Source organism: Leptonotus elevatus, chromosome 3 (assembly GCF_054856555.1).
Source record: "Leptonotus elevatus isolate MCC_2025b chromosome 3, RoL_Lele_1.0, whole genome shotgun sequence".
NCBI lineage: Eukaryota > Metazoa > Chordata > Actinopteri > Syngnathiformes > Syngnathidae > Leptonotus > Leptonotus elevatus.
The window spans coordinates 15,519,419-15,535,732 of NC_141241.1; the positions used below are offsets into that span (position 1 = coordinate 15,519,419).

Sequence of the window (16,314 nt, forward strand, 5' to 3'; positions counted from 1 at the left end):
TCAGTAGGCTATTCAATTTCCTTGTCCTAAAAACCCAATCTCCTCAAACCAGAATGGTTCGACCCAAAATGTTGTGTGCCATCTAGGCTCACCTGTCAATCATTTGAAATGTGTATTTAAAATTAAGTTAATGATTTCTTTTTGAGAACAGATCTTTATGATCCCAAAGGAGGACACTAAATGATGATAATTTTTATGTGCACAAATCTTTTTTTTTTATGTTTTTTTTTTTTTGTCTTTTGATTTCCAAATAGTACAAGAGAGACCAAATGATGTTCCAAAGATGAAACATCAAACAATGGTGGCACCACCCTTTTTTTTTTCAACCAAAAACAATTTTCACTGGTTAGCGGGGTACTTGGCTGGAAAAAATTGTATGGCTACTTGTGTACCTAAAAAAATATATACATTTTATAATGTGAAAATGCATCCTGAAAAAAAAAAAGTGAAAATTATGTTGAATTATTGTTAAAATTGATTAAAACAACACTGGTCCAAAAACTGGTTTCCCGATTCAGATCGCAATTCAGAGAACTTCAAACATTTGCGATTGTGAAAAAGAAATGAAAGAACTCACCCTCGACTCTCAGCTGTTGAAGTATCAAGTGAGTTGCATCATCTTCAGTGTGGTGGAATCACCATACTCTGTTCTTTAGCTTTCACTCTCCTTGAACCCTCCCTCCTACTTGGTACCGGTGTTTATTTGCATCTATGGCTTGGTTTCAGCGCAAAGGGTATGGACAAAGATGTTTCTTAAAAAGTGTGAACTGGGATCGATACCTCTGCCATTGTTAGGTAACTTGATGGACAAACAAATGCTTTGTCTCCCGAGTTCTGAAGAGAAAAGGCTGCGAGTTCACCAAATGAGCAAAAATCTGGATGAATTAATCACGTCCAGGACCTCCATCCCCGTCTAGCCGTCCGTGGTCTCCCACTGCCTAATGCCCCATTCAGCTGTCTCTCAGCGGGGGCTCACCGTGGGAGTTTGGCTTTGTTGGGGGTGTAGTGTTGACCTGAGTAGTACGGGCCAGCAGCACCAAGCAGGTTGTCAACGCTTGGACTCAGTTAACAGCGTTACAATTGAGCCCTGTGCAAGGGTAAGAGCAGCCGGCTCCCCTGAGGCTTAAAGTCTGCAGGGCCCCCGAAACTTTAGAGGCTTGCTGTCACAGCATGATACTGTGTTTCACTGGGACAATAACTTCCTCCTGTATTATTAATACTAAAAGGAACAGCGATCACTCGATGCGCAAGAGTTCATTTCACTGGAGGGTATAAAATGAGCAACTGGATCCACCCCGCCTGGCGCTCCACTGGCAACTAGATGTTGAGATTGAAATACTTGGGTTCAGTCCAAGGTTTTAAGTCCCAGCGATGTCAACCTAACCATCACTGTATTTATGATGCATTATGAATAGACGTCTCTTCAAAAGACTTCTGACTGCCATCATCCAACGTGCGTCACTTCCTTGGAGATTAAACTAAGACAAGGCTGTTGAAAATCGCTGCTTTAGTCAGGAAACATGATTTGACTAAAACGTGGTGTCGTCTACAGAGGTGAAATGAGGCTTCATCTAAAAGCCAACCGATCTCTGTAGATTTAGAAAGCTGCATCCTAAAGCTCCGCTGTCGAAAAAACTGTCATCGTCATCTTATTTGCAGTTTATTAACAAGAAATAAGATGAATCAGGGGTTGATCTAGAACAGTGATTCCAACTACTGTACTGCGGCACATTAGTGTGCACTGGAAAATGATCACATTTCACTTTTTTTTTCTTTTTTTAGAAATACGTGTTTATTAACTATAAATAATAATGTTATTTATTTATTTGTAAAATAGAGTGACAGACAGAACAATTAAATCGACAGAAGACAGAAGGTACAATTAAACAGTGGCCATCAACAGAATTATAGCCTTACGTTCCACTGAACAGCATTTTGTGAGGAAATTAAAACAAGATGATTATTTCAATACAGTGGTAATCTAAGATATGAGTTTAGTTCCGTTCTGTGACAAACTCATCAAAATCATCTTTCCCCCACTGAAATGAATGAAAACACCGCTACAGCCTTCCCCCAAAGCATGTTTTTCATGACAAAATAGCACTCTATATTGTACCTTATTAAAACATATGCTAATGATGAGTTAAACACTTCGCAACACACCACAAGCATCACAAAGTTTGCCTTTGCAAATCAAAGCAAAAAATTAAAATAAAATAAATGACTCGAAAAACTCGTAAATCGGTTCATAAATTCAGTTTAAAAAATTAAGCTAACAAATATTTGTGTGATATGTGATAAAGGCAATACTTGATCAAAACCAGACTAAGTGGGAGTTGTCACTCTAAAACTCGTCATACACCCAATATTTGTTCCTAAATGAAGAATATGTTACACAAGGTTCCTCCACAGGGACACCAAGATCTCGTTTCTTTGCCTCATACCTCAGCAGTAAATCCTGACGGGCCTGCCAGAAGAACATATGTTTCAATATACAGGAAACATATAAAACATGGATTGCTTTTTTTCTTGTTGCAGGCAACATTTTTAGCAAAAAAAAAAGAAGCAAAAGGCCAACTAACCTGGGAAATCTGAGATATTTTATATTGTAAATCCTCAATGGATTCATTACTGGAGTCTATCATATCCTGTAAGAGAAAAAACAATATGAAAAATATTCAGTCAGATTTAAATTCCGCCATCGATCTAGCAATTTACAGTGGCTTGCCAAATGGAAATGTAATTTATTGGGATTTCATGTGATAGATCAAAACAAGGTCGGGCATAATGATACTGTACATGTCTTACATACACACATCGATTTGTTAATGTCGTTTGGATTTCAGGTGCAAGTCTGAGCTCTACTGTTCTTAATCTCGGTTTATACTTTAGAAATTATACTCCAGAGTGACATGTAAGTTTTTTTTCTTCTTCATGATGCATTTTTTGACTTGCGCAATTTATACTCCAGAGCGATTTATAGACCAAAGAAAGATCAGAATAATGTGCTTAGAAAAGTGGGTGTTCATAGAATTTGTTATTGCATAGAAAAATGTGTTTGTTGTGGCTGATGCCTGATTCCATTTCTGATGTAGGGACAGTCATGTCTGGAAGCTAGTAGGAGCACACTGGTTCAAATGTCTTATTTGTCCTTTCACAAAGGAAGAGCATGAAACTTAAGAAATTATAGCAATACTTGATGATGGCATATGGCATTTTTAAATCAAAATAGACCAGGAATCAAGTCAAAAATGAACAAGTAGCCCCGAATGCAGAGTGCAGTTCGAGGCGTGCCTCAATGTCAGGTGGATTTAAACATGACTCAGCTCACACGGATTTTTCAAAATGGTTTAAATTAAATAAAAAAAAATCCAACAAAATTTGCAGAATTAATGCTGCGCCGTCTAATTAAGTAAAGTTATTTATTTTAAAACACATTGTGGAGCATCAAAAATTACAAACACTCAAGCCTCAGTCAGCCGGTTTGAGAAAGAGGCGGAAGTGCAGTACTACATGTTCCCAGCAGATGGCGCATCACTTGACGGTTGATGATAGTATTTAGGTTTTAGTCAGTTTTTAATTTTCGTGTTTCAATAAAGTGTTCAAAACATACTGTAATCGTTATGTGGTAAGGAAGGAAAGAAAGAAAGAAAGAAAGAAAGAAAGAAAGGTAATTATCAGTGGTGTCTTTAAATAATTCAGGCTGTGAGATAATGATGGTTATGTAAGAGCAGTTGCTGGTCCGATATGCTATTAGAGATTAGATTAGTCTACTAATTGCGATGGGTGACTAGCAAAATAATCTGTGGCAGCAACAATATAACATTTTTACTCCAACATATGTAAACATGTGTTTATAAGTAATGTCTCATTTTATATACATAAATACATTTTATGTTATCCTAAAAAAGGAAATGTTGCAGTTTTCATTTGCACTAATGGCATTGAATATAATTTTGTTGAGTGCATCATATACTGATAAAAGATTCCGATTACTCTTGCAAACCACTGTATCAAAGGAGATCAATGTTGATAGCTGCACACGCCGTTAAAGATTAAAGAGGGTACCTCGACACTGCGTGTGACGCTATTGAGTGCAGTTTGGTCCACGTTAGAGCCCAAAAGCACAGCGGAGAGCTTGGCCTGTGTCGTCGCCAAGCCGTCCACCATGCCCTTCACTTTCTCTTCCAGTTTTGCATTCTTCTCATCCCCTTCCCGCTGAGCACTCTCAACGTCCCGAGTGAGGGTGGCACGCAGCTCGTCTCGTTCCCGCTGAAGCTAGAGTCACACTCATGTGAGCCGATTATCAGAGGGGCCATGAATGCAACACTTTGCTTTTGATTACCTCGCTAAGTTTCTGCTTCAGTTCCTCTAATTTCTGTTTCTGATCACTGAGCTCCTTTTCTTTTCTCCTTTCATTGGCGTCCTGTCGAAAGCTCAACATCAAGCTGCTGGTTGCTATTTATAAAATGCACATAATATGAAATATTCACAGACAATAAGCAGAATATGGAAGAAAAGAACCTCTTTCCGGACAGGGTTCTTCATCTTTCTCTGAACTTCAACAGTTTTCTCCTGGACGTCAAGAAGAAGCTTATTGAGTTGTTTGTTTTCTGGTAAAATATGACTCAGATTCTTTTCCTTCTCTTTTTGTTTCGTCTTTGAGTCTTCTATTTGTTTCTAGGAGACAGCAACATAAAGATTAAAGGACGGGTGGTTAATTATTTCTTTGGAAATATTTCCTTTTGTGCATTTGGGAGCCAATGCTGAATTAAAGACAGAGACTTTTTGGCCACTACATTAAGCACACGTGCACAGGATCCAAAAAAATAGCTCAATCAAAAAATCTGCCTTTTCAAATACTGCTACAATAAGGCCATTTTGCTATTATTGTCCTTTTTGTTTAAAAGTGGTGTTGAAATGCAGCACATCACACAAACATCTCATATTTTGGTTGCTTTAGCATTTTTGAGCCCTTGAATAACGCAGGAATATTTTATAAAATCTCAAATTTGATCTGATTGAAGGCAATAGTTTGAAATGGTGTCAGTTCAATGTGCTTACCTTCAATGAATCGTTGTAATGCAAATCTTGTTCCATGGTTTGATTGAGGAGCACGAGTGCGTCACCAAATATTTGATGGTGGTCTCTGGTCAGAGCGCTGATGTGACTATTCCACTGATCCTCTCGTTCGAGGACTTCCTTTTTCCTCATGTTTTCCAGCTCCTGTTGCAACAGCTCCAGCTTTTCCTTGTAGCGGGCCTCCGTTTCTGCTCAATTGTATGCACAAAAAGACATCCAGTTAACTCCGGTATATTCCAGTATTCGCAAATTTGCATATATTTGTGGTTCACTGAATATCTTTATCTTTATCTGTTTGCTATTTTTGTTCAGGCCAAAGCAATTACATTATTTCATTGGCACCATCTAGTGGAATCTTAGTCATGCGATTAGGTTTAATTCATTGTTTTTCTTCTTCTTCTTGTTTATAATGTCCTGTTTTGTTGGTGGTCCTTGAATGTTAAAAGTGAAAGTATGGTTCTGCTTCTCTCCCCATGTAGCCACTAATGGCTACTACTAATAGCTACTATACTTTGCCATTACAATTTGTGTTATTGTGTAAATGTCAAAAGTTGATTTTAACTCATTCACTGCCATTGACGCCTATTCATTTGAACTATTTCTATTAATTTAACATTTTTTTCCCACTTTTGTTAACAAGAGTATGAAAACCTAGAATTTTTTTTATTGCACATTTAGAACATATATAAAATGTGTTATTAATTGTGAGTTAACAAGTGAAGCCATGCGATTAATTACAATTTTAAAAAAAATTATCACCTGACGCCCCAAATTTTAAATATTGTTCTTAAAAAAAAAGTTTAAAAAAAGAAAAGATTATTAAAAATTAGAGGCGTCAGGCAATTAAAATTTGTCAGCGTAATTAATCGCATGACTTCACTAGTTAACTCACGATTTTATATCTGTTCTAAATATACAATAAACAAATTCTAGGTTTTCATACTCTTGTTAACAAAAGTGGAAAAAATGTTAAACTAATAGAAATAGTTTTTAATGACTTGATACCATGTGTATAAAGTAGGGGTGTCAGGCAATTAACATTTTTAATCGTAATTAATAGCATTACTTCAATAGTTAACACAATTAATCTTCAATTTTATATCTGTTCTAAATGTACAATGAAATTACAATAATATTTTTTTCCTAAGCATCTTTTAGTCATTGATACAGTAATTCCATAATAATTCATAAATTTGAGTTACAATTAAAAAGATGTACTGTACTGTAAAAAAAAGAAAAAAAGAGTGTGATATTGATTTGTGTTGAGGTAATTTTTCTGCCACAAGATGGCATAATTGCATTTGTAAGACGTTGGTGACAGCTCAGTGCATTTTTCTTTTCATAATAAGAGCGATTTAATCTTTAACCTGAAGTGACTTGTTAAATTCTGCACATTTTTAAAATTGTAAAATACAACTTGACACCGGTCTCCACAAATGTATGCATTATTATTGAATTTATTACTGCTAAATTTTGACGTGGACGTTGCGACTGGAACTTTAAATGAACTCCAAATGAACACAACATTTGTTAGTATGTGTGATGTCATGTTCAGTTAATACTAGTGTGTTATTTAGGCTAGAATACTAGCGCATACATTTGATGAGCCTCATGTGAAGGTGGTTTGTGTTTGAACAATTTAACTACTGAATACAATCATTCATGTAACATGGCATGGGTTCACTCTAATTGTGTAGTGGTACGTTCGACATTGACATTGTAAATAAAATAATTGAACTTGTTGGGGTAGTAGTGTAAATGGCGTGTACTGTACTCCAGGTCAACAGTCAAAATGATGTCACGCTCTTTAAAAATGTAACAAAGCTTTAGCTGCAAACATGTTTCAGATGATGTCACGTACAATCAAGCTCGTCTTAGATGGTACTGACTTGAGGTTATAGGAGCTTTAGGACATAAAGCGAGGAAACACACGACCTGAATCTCAACGGTGTAAAATTGCTGCACATTGTGTCTGATGACACCAAACTGCAAAAAAAAAAAAGTGAAGCTACCATCTGTGAACTTCGCGCCTGTTGATTGAACTGGAGGACAGCTGCCTGCTTTATCGTCTCCATTTGAAGTGCTTTGTTGTCATCTTGTGGCATCTATACGCAACTACAAAGAGGGGTGTCAATTATTTGTGGATTTTCACTGTTGGCGGCAGAGCTTGGTATCTATCCCCTGCGAATAGCGGATGTTCACTGTACAGGTAAAAAGAAAAATGCAATTGCAATCAGCTCCAAGAGAATTAAGAGGTTTACCTGCCAGTTGATCCTCCCAGCTCTTCATTGCGTTGGCTACGTCGTCACTGTGTCCCTGTTGACAAATGCATCGTCAAACCAATCATTTTCTGATCTTTCGAGATAACAAAAAAAAAAAAAGTTTAGCTCAATGAGAAGCATATTAGCATCCACTATGTTGATAATAGTTGCTTAAAAAGAGAAATCGTCGTCCTCACCTGCTCCAGCTCACTGACGAGATTTCCGATGTCGAACTCATGCATGTCATTCCTGATAGCCGTTGTCTTTTGATGAAGCTCCCTCTCCAGCTGGGCTTGCTCCTTCTCCATCGCCTCAGCGGTTGTTACACGGTCTGATTCCAGCTCAGAGATAGTGTTGTGGTGCTCACACAGCAGGTGCTTCATTTTCTGCTTATACACCTGATGTCACAAAGATGCAGTTGTTAATTTAAAAGTTATTATGAGTGCATTTTGCAGTGGTGTAGGGCGGCAAAGGAAAAGCGGTATTGAAAATGGACAGATGGGAGATGACTTTGACCCTTGACTGACTTCTCCATCAACCTGTGATGAAGATTAGCTTTTACCTACTTTAATCTCTACAAGGTGGCGTCCTTCCTCCTCCTCAATCTTCTTCTCCTCATTTCTGAGTTGGGCCACAGCCTCCTCCAAGTGCTTCTTGGTCACATCCCAAAAAGAGTAAATCTTATCTCGCTCCAACTGGAAGTAGTTTCTCTCTTCCCGCTCTCTGTCCAGCTCCTCTCGTAGGCTGACAATGTGCTCTATTATCTAGGATTCAGAATTCAATTTTATTGGCATAGCGTCAAATCTCATGTCATGTAACTTGCTACCCAAAGCATTACATACAAGAACTGTGCCTTCCCACGTAATGCTTAGTTGATTAACTGTCTCTCAAATCAGACCAAATATAAATAATATAGCCACTGTATTTCACATTTGATTAAACTATTCAGCCTGCACTGCCAAGGTTGTCAAGTTGATGTAAAGCTAAAGCTTTCATATGTATTGCAGCATAGTTTTCATTCTGACCTGCTCCTTGGACAGCTCGTCCTTAGTGAGTCCATCTATGAGTGCAGCAGACTTGACCTTGGTTGACTTTTTACCCGAACTCTTCTTTTTAGGCGGCTGGACAAAGTTAGCATGTTAGCCGAAACACCTCATTTTGCTTTCATGCCATTAAAGCTAATACAGCACATTCATCTAGCTTATTGTAATTCTCAAGGCAAACTAGAGACAAATCTTTGGCTCACCATGGTTCATATGTCGTATGCGGATATCAGGAAGCGTGCTACAAACACATGTTGCCATGACAACATGAAAAGCGTTTTCCTGGTTGGCAAAACCGCCAATAGGGGGCAGTAGATTCTCAGCTTGAAGAAGGTTACAATCTATGGTTAATTTAGTCTTAAATTTCTCATTTAAAAATGGTTAAAAAATATATATATATTGAAAACTCACAGGAAATGAAAGTCTACTTTGAAGGGTAAGCAATAAATGGATCTATAAAATGCTCCTCCATTTACTACTGTATGCTCCTTTTTTCGTGAGTCATTCCACTCTTCAGGCTGCTCAAAATGTTCTCACATTATAATTTGAATGAGGTGGACTCACTTTTAGCTATATTAGAAATCATTTTATTTGTTATATCAAATAACCATTTAAAAATTAATTTATGATACAACTGTTATTTGGAGGGCTTATCAGAGGAGGTGAATTTAGTCTGACAGCCTGCAGGAAAGGAGGAAATAAACACAGCCTGTCAATTCTTCTCAGTGGATTAGCAAATGTAAAATAATACTATGCTGTGGGTAATTTGTGGTTTTGAGAGTAGGTAACGTCAATTAAGCATGCCCCCCTAAATAAAGAAAAAAATAACATGGTGTAATGCTATTGCCATGGTTAGTAAAAAAATATATAATTATGTTACAAAAATATTTTTACTATTTGTGCAAAGTATAATGTTAATAATTGCACATCCAAATTCAGATATAGGGTATAACTGTGTAACAGAAAATCACTGTGTGTCAAAGTTGTCAAAGGTTTTACCATTTTCAAGAGTAGCTAAATGCGTTGCAAGGTGGTTCCGGGTGTGATGTTGCGAGGGTAGTGTGAAAAGTGCCAGGGGAATACAGCACTCAAAAAAACAAAACAAAAATACATGAATGAAAATACAATGTCACTTTTTAGCCAAATCTCGCAACATGCATTCAAAGTCCTCTCCGCATTTTTATTCTGGCAGGCATTGACTGATTGCAAATATAACTCCTGATAAAATACTGGAAAAAAATGGTTTGTGAGTTCCAAATTGAAATGTATGTATATAAAACTTTGCTAATATAATTAGTAGATTTACCGAAACAAAAAACCCGTTGTCTTCTTTTTCATCTTTACCACTCTTTACAAAATAACCAAAAATAACATGCTCATAGAACAATACAAAATTTGCAATTAGGTTACCACAAATAAATCTTACTACATCCTTCCATAGTTTATTAGTGAGCTCACAATGCCAGAAAATATGTGACACAAGATGTTTCAGGAGAAACTAAACAAAATGAACACCTAGCGTCAATATAATTTTTTTTACTTTTTAGTGTGTGGAAAAGTTGCTAAATCTAGCAACCGAAGTGCTTGTTGCACCAGTGCACGTGACGAACCAGCGCCGTCACGTGACTTGTTTTATAAGGAAGTCACGCGCTAGGGTTTAAAAACGAGCTTCTACACGCTAGGGTTTAAAAACGAGCTTCTCTTCCTCTGTTTCATTCCCTTCGGTTACTCCATCGTTGAGGTCAGACGATGGGCGCCGATGGCCGCCCCTTGGCCTTATTGTTATTTGTGTTAGCCGCGTTCTGGCTCGGATCCTGGGCTCATTATGCCCCCGACGAGGTGAACAGTCTCCCCGGCTTGACGTTCAAACCCAACTTCCGTCAGTGGTCGGGATACGTCCAGGCCAGACCCGGCAAGTTTCTTCATTATTGGTGAGACGCAACAGCAACACGAAATAAACACTTGGGAATCATTCAGGTGTCACCTGATTACTTTCGCGTTACTACTATATTTATGTGCAGAGGTTCTATTTCAATTTTACCCATCAGGAGTGGGTAGACCAGCCAAAAATAGTACCCAAGAGCGCTGTATGTAACTCAAGTACAGTACAGTACAGTATGTATCAGGTAGTGCTCCAAATAATTACTAGAATAACAGTAAGTAGACCCAAGTATTCGGTGGCAAAAAAGTACTAAGTAACTAACTATGTATTTTTTAAATAGTGCATAAATATCAACTACATAAAAATGTAAAATTTGAATATTGCCCAACATCACTTTCAAACATTAACAGGTGTCTTCATCCTATTGTTTCATTTATCAAAAACAATTTTGAGTTGTGCCAACCTACACCAACCTAAGTGCTGCACGTTCATTTCGGATTGCCACCATATTTACCTCCATATACAACACTTAGTTTCAACATGTCTGCTATTGTCATTTTTGTGCTGTGGTTGACACTGCTGGTTTTATTGAACACAGGCATTTAATTTTGCAAATGCAGACTGACAGCCTCTTCTTGTATGTTTCCTAAGTTTTAAGTGGAATTCTTGTAGGCTGAAATTTCACTATTTTAAGGCAAAGACAAATGATATGGCTGTTGTATATTTCTGTAATGGTTTCTTCCATGTCGTATGTAAATGAGTCAACTTTGAAAACGTGGCTGCCGTGTGGGCCAGTTTATCTGGCTCAGTTTTAGTAGCATATCACAATAGTGACTTTAGGCTGTAACTGACTGCAAATGGTTTGAAACCAAGTGTTAAAAAGTAAACGTTTGATTTATGATTAATTTGTTCCATTACTTTTGGTCCCTTAAAACATGGGAGGCACATTTACAGACTGTTGTAATTCTTACATCATTCATCTGATTTGGATGTAAATTACCTCAGACCTAAATTAAATTTGAAAGTCTAAAGATTAAGCACATCTTGTGTTTAGAGCCAAAAAGATGACAATTATGTCCATGTGCCAATATATATTGCCCTGACTGTACCTTGGATTGGTGAAATAGTCATGTGACCGGTCCCTCTGCTAAAACAAAATAGATCACCCGAGCAATAATGAATAAAGAAAAAGTATGTAGCTGAGTAAAAGAAGCTTTTCCTAACAAAAATACTCAGGTAAAAAAAAGAAGAAAGAAGTACAATTACTTAAATGTAACGGAGTAAATTTAGCTCATTATTACCCGCCTCTGTTACCAAATGTTCAAAATAAATATTGTGTATAATGGACAGTGAAGGTAAATTTTTACTTAAAAAAAAAAATATATATATATATATATATATATATATATATATATTTATTTATTTTAGTTCGAAGGTATAATGGAGTGAAATTGCTACTTCTACTTTGACCAGCCTATTATTATTATTATTATTATTATTATTATTATTTGTCTGTACTTCTACTAAAGTACACACACACTGTGCACCTCATTGGTCATTCTAATAGAAAATGTAAAAAAAAGCTTGTATGTGCATTTATAAAATGATCTAATTATGTGTACCAAAAATATTTGATGTTATGTGTATTATGATGACCTTTTTCATGGCAAATAAAACAAAATCTACTGTGCAGGATTTTCAGGCTAAATGCTACTAAAATTGAACTTTTTCCTAGAGGGCAGCATTTTTTTGGGGGGGGGGGGGGTCCATAGTCAAGTCTATGCAGATGAGCTACTTTTACATTTCTCTCGATAGACCTCACCATGTTTACTTTTTGGATGAATGTGAGGTGACTCTCGGTGGTTTGGGTCTGGTGCAGGTTTGTGACCTCTCGGAGGGACCCGGTCAAAGACCCGCTGGTATTGTGGCTCAACGGCGGCCCAGGCTGCAGCTCGCTGGATGGATTCCTATCCGAGAACGGACCCTTCCATGTGAGTTTGCAGAAGTGGCACAAACGCTCAGCCGAAGTGGCCTTCAGCTGTGAATTTCCTCTCAGGTGAGAGACGACGGAGCCACTTTGTACGAGAATACTTTCAGCTGGAACCGGATCGCAAACGTGCTCTATTTAGAATCTCCGGCAGGGGTTGGCTACTCGTACTCCAATGACGGCGACTACGCCACGGATGATGATCAGGTGACTTTCGTCAATGATTGACTGACTTGCCTTGTGAAGCTAAGAAGCAACCTTTTTATGTTGCTTGTTTAGGTCGCCGAGGACAATTACAAAGCGCTGCAGAGTTTTTTCGCCAAGTTTCCGAGCTTTGCTCGGAATGATTTCTACATCTTTGGAGAAAGTTACGGTGGAATTTATGTGCCAACCCTCAGCTTACGCATCGCTGCAGGAAATAACAACATCAAATTTAAGGTGAGATTCTTGAGCTCGAATGCAATTTGTTGGATGCCCCATTTGTGTGTGCCAAGAGTTATCTCGCAACCTTTTTGTTGCACACCATCACACAAAAATGTCAGAAAAAGCACTGCTGATGACCTCGTCTTAATTTACTCACAAATACTAATTGAGTGTGAAATGTGGGCCTGTTGCGTGAATGGATACAAGAGTTAATTATACCTTCTGCCATCTAGTTGAAGAGAATGTAATTGTCAGGCATAGATGGATGAACAAACATAAAAAAAAAAAAAAAATTGTAGTAAATAATCATTTTCGGATCATTTCTTGTGCCACACCTGATGATCTCTTGTGGTAATTACTGTACAACAATGTCATTGTATGTTCTTTTTTTTTTTTTTTTTTTTAGGGGTTTGCTGTGGGAAATGGCCTCAGCAGCTATGCACTCAATGACCAGGCTTTAATATATTTTGGCTACTATCACGGCCTCTTTGGAGAAGAGTAAGTTTGCTTTTTGATAAAGGCATGACATTTCATGAACTTGATTAGTACTTACAATACGTGACGACAAAGAGCATCTTGAAATTCTGTTGAACATATATTTTTGTTGTAATCGAATATTGTTAAAAAAAAAACAAATTATTCTTGAACATGGCATACATTTCCTTTGAATATGTAACACTTTTTTTGAGTGAGCACCATCTTCTCTACTGACTATTTAACATCCAACTGCCACACATTTCACTTAAATGTAGACAGTAATGGGGCATTTCAGACGTGGTTACTCATTCTGAACACTAGGGGGCATTATGCAAGGAGTAAATACAGTAGATAAGAGATGAAGATGCCAAGTCTGATTACATGTACATGCCATCTTACCTCTGTGTCTTAACAATTAAATGGCGAGTAAAAAAAAACAAAAAAAACAAGCACAGTTTGTCCATTTTGTAGTTTGCTAACAAAGTTTTCTGCTGAGATTGTATTTGTAACATTGTGCGCAGCTTGTGGCGTGATCTTAACAACTATTGCTGCGAGAATCAAAGATGCCACTTCTCCAACTCCACTTCCCAGAAATGCCAGACGCTGGTATGTACGTGTGCGCTGCGTGCAAAATGTTCATCTTGCCACGCGGGTGACCGACGCCAGGTCGTCCTCTGCCTCTGCTTCTGTTTGGATCTCCCTGCAGGTCAGCGTGGCCTTTAATATCGTGTACAACAGCGGCCTCAACGAGTATGCCCTTTACTTGAACTGCGAGGGTCGCGGTGGGTTTCACCCAGCCTACAAGAAGGCAATGAGTCACCTGTTCAAGAACTACCGCAAACGCGGTAACAACGTAAGTGTGAGCACACCTGTCCTCGGATTCACACACACAGGATAAGCGAAAGGGATCCTGACCGAAGTGTTTGCCGGAAGCTTTTAGATGGGCCGCCATTTTCCGTCTCTCTGGCCGAGGTCCCGCCCTGCATTAATAGCACGGCGCAAGCCAACTGGCTCAACAGGGGCGACGTGAGGAAAGCTTTGCACATTCCGGACACGCTGCCACCATGGGACTTGTGCAGGTATGTTAAAGATTCGCATGACAAGTTCTTCTTTGTTGGTATCCATTTTTGACAGATTACCCCCCCAAAAATGGCATTTGACTTCAGGACTACAACAATTTATTTGACCAATTACATTAACTGCATTCTTGAAGCTGAGTTCTCCAGGCTGACATTTAAACTATTTTCATTTGAATGGATGTGAGGCAGAAGTGCGAACGAATAACGTGGCACTCTCTCTCCATTCATTCTCTACTTGTCTTGTGTAGTGTGTATATACAGATGCGCCTCAATATTCTAAATTCGCAGTCTACTTCAATTTAAAATGGGATACTTGTATTACAATACATATTGGAAACTTTTAGCAAGGCAAATTTTCTATTTCCGTATGTAAAAGTGTTCTAATTTCTTGTTGACTTATTTGGTATTTATATGAACTGCAATCACCCAGATTTTATACACTGTACATAAATCCTCTGTCTAGTGAAGTGAGTGTTAGTTTCACTTACAAACAATTAACTATTTGACTAAATTGAGTTTACATGATATTGTGATACTTTTTCTTGTTTGGTATTTAAATGTACTGTACTGCCCTTCTCAAGCTTTACTTTGTAGCTAGTAGCGCCGCCTGCTGATTAGTATTAGTAGTACAATACTGTTTTTTCCATTTTCCAGCCACAGAGATAACCTCACTGGTAAAAAAACAAACAAAAGCATTTGATTAATCAAATTTCATTAATTTCTTGTTGTAAAACATCGATTTGGGAAAAAAAAAAGTCAGAAGCACCAATTTGTGTTAAGTTAACCCTAACCCTTCTAAAACTATATGTTTTGTTCTGTTCTACTGTATGGTGTTTTCTCACATGGTTGCCTAAATGTGAAACTTAATCTGAGGACAAGCTGAAACATGATAACAGAAATAATTAGAGTATCCAATGGAAGGGTTATCTTCACCTCAAAACCCGCCTCTTTTTAATCTCTGATTATTGTCCTTTGTCTTGTTTCTTCTGAGTTTATTTGACATGACGTATTGTTGAGATGTTTCTTTTAATTGTACATTTAGAAGTCTTATATTTTTCTTTTGGCTCTAGTTTTTACCAGTTTTATTTTTGTAAAGTGTCTTTTGAAAAGCGCTATACAAATAAAATGCATGAATTCATATTAATGCTTCTTTTGTCTGCAGTGACACCGTCGGGGAGGGTTACACCCACGTGTACGCATCAGTGAAGGACGTGTATTTGAAGTTGCTTTCTTTTGGCCTCCGAGCACTCGTCTACAACGGAGACACAGACATGGCCTGCAACTTCCTGGGAGATCAGTGGTTTGTGGAAGACCTCGGCATAGAGGTGCCCAACCCTAACCCTTGTTTGATTTTTTCCCCTTTCATTTCAGCTTGTTTGTGGCCATTTTTCATCACATAGACATATTCTGTCATTTTTACAATCCATAGATCTAATCATCTTAATGTTGTTTCTAGGCTACTACTAGGTACCAACCTTGGTACCTTGACAACCAGGTTGCGGGTTTCTACCAGCAGTATGAAAATGTTACTTTCCTGACAGTTAAGGTAAATTTAAGATGGCCTCCATCATTTTTGGTGTGGTACTTGAAATACTGATTAACTGTGATTTCAGGGTGCAGGTCACATGGTTCCACAGTGGGCTCCAGGTCCGGCTCTTCACATGTTCCAGTCCTTCATAACAAATGGCTCCTACTGAGTTGTGATGGAAATAGTGCATTCATTACTTTTATTTTTAGGGAATTTGGATTTTGAGGGAAAAAACTGTTGGGAATTGATTCAGTTCCTTTTACTTGCCTTCAGAGCACACTTGCAGTGTTTGAGCTCTGTTATACAGAAAATGTCAAACGTGACCACTTTGTTCAGCTTAGACTTAGTGCAAAGAAAAATAAGTGTCCTTCTCTCAATGACTCAACTGGATTGTGTTCCCAATGAATCTACACTGCAATCAGTTTGCACTTTTCAGTCTTGCAAGTTGACTTGTCAATAATGCTGAAGTTGAGTTGATTATAACTGCATTTTTAATAAAGATTGTGGAAATTAATTCTAAGGTTTGGACAAGTACCTTTTTGGAAGAAAACA

At 37.8% G+C, this 16,314-nt stretch overlaps 2 protein-coding genes across 2 annotated transcripts; one reads left to right on the forward strand and one right to left on the reverse strand.

Annotated features, from left to right (window-relative positions):
- Nucleotides 1–1,801: 1,801 nt before the first annotated feature.
- Nucleotides 1,802–8,669, reverse strand: drc4 (dynein regulatory complex subunit 4). Its single transcript, XM_086071692.1, has 11 exons — nucleotides 8,590–8,669; nucleotides 8,369–8,464; nucleotides 7,910–8,107; nucleotides 7,541–7,741; nucleotides 7,344–7,398; nucleotides 5,065–5,270; nucleotides 4,525–4,680; nucleotides 4,346–4,426; nucleotides 4,069–4,278; nucleotides 2,583–2,648; nucleotides 1,802–2,467 (listed from the first exon to the last, which is right to left on the reverse strand). The coding sequence occupies exons 1-11, from the start codon at nucleotides 8,590–8,592 to the stop codon at nucleotides 2,345–2,347; spliced, it is 1,395 nt and encodes a 464-aa protein (XP_085927818.1). The 5' UTR covers nucleotides 8,593–8,669; the 3' UTR covers nucleotides 1,802–2,344.
- Nucleotides 8,670–10,000: 1,331 nt separating this feature from the next.
- LOC147177088 (lysosomal protective protein) lies at nucleotides 10,001–16,276 on the forward strand. Its single transcript, XM_086072295.1, has 11 exons — nucleotides 10,001–10,317; nucleotides 12,148–12,259; nucleotides 12,325–12,462; nucleotides 12,535–12,693; nucleotides 13,085–13,176; nucleotides 13,677–13,761; nucleotides 13,862–14,008; nucleotides 14,089–14,234; nucleotides 15,397–15,559; nucleotides 15,691–15,780; nucleotides 15,848–16,276. Exons 1-11 carry the CDS (start codon nucleotides 10,136–10,138, stop codon nucleotides 15,929–15,931), a joined length of 1,398 nt encoding a protein of 465 aa, XP_085928421.1. The 5' UTR covers nucleotides 10,001–10,135; the 3' UTR covers nucleotides 15,932–16,276.
- Nucleotides 16,277–16,314: the final 38 nt, after the last annotated feature.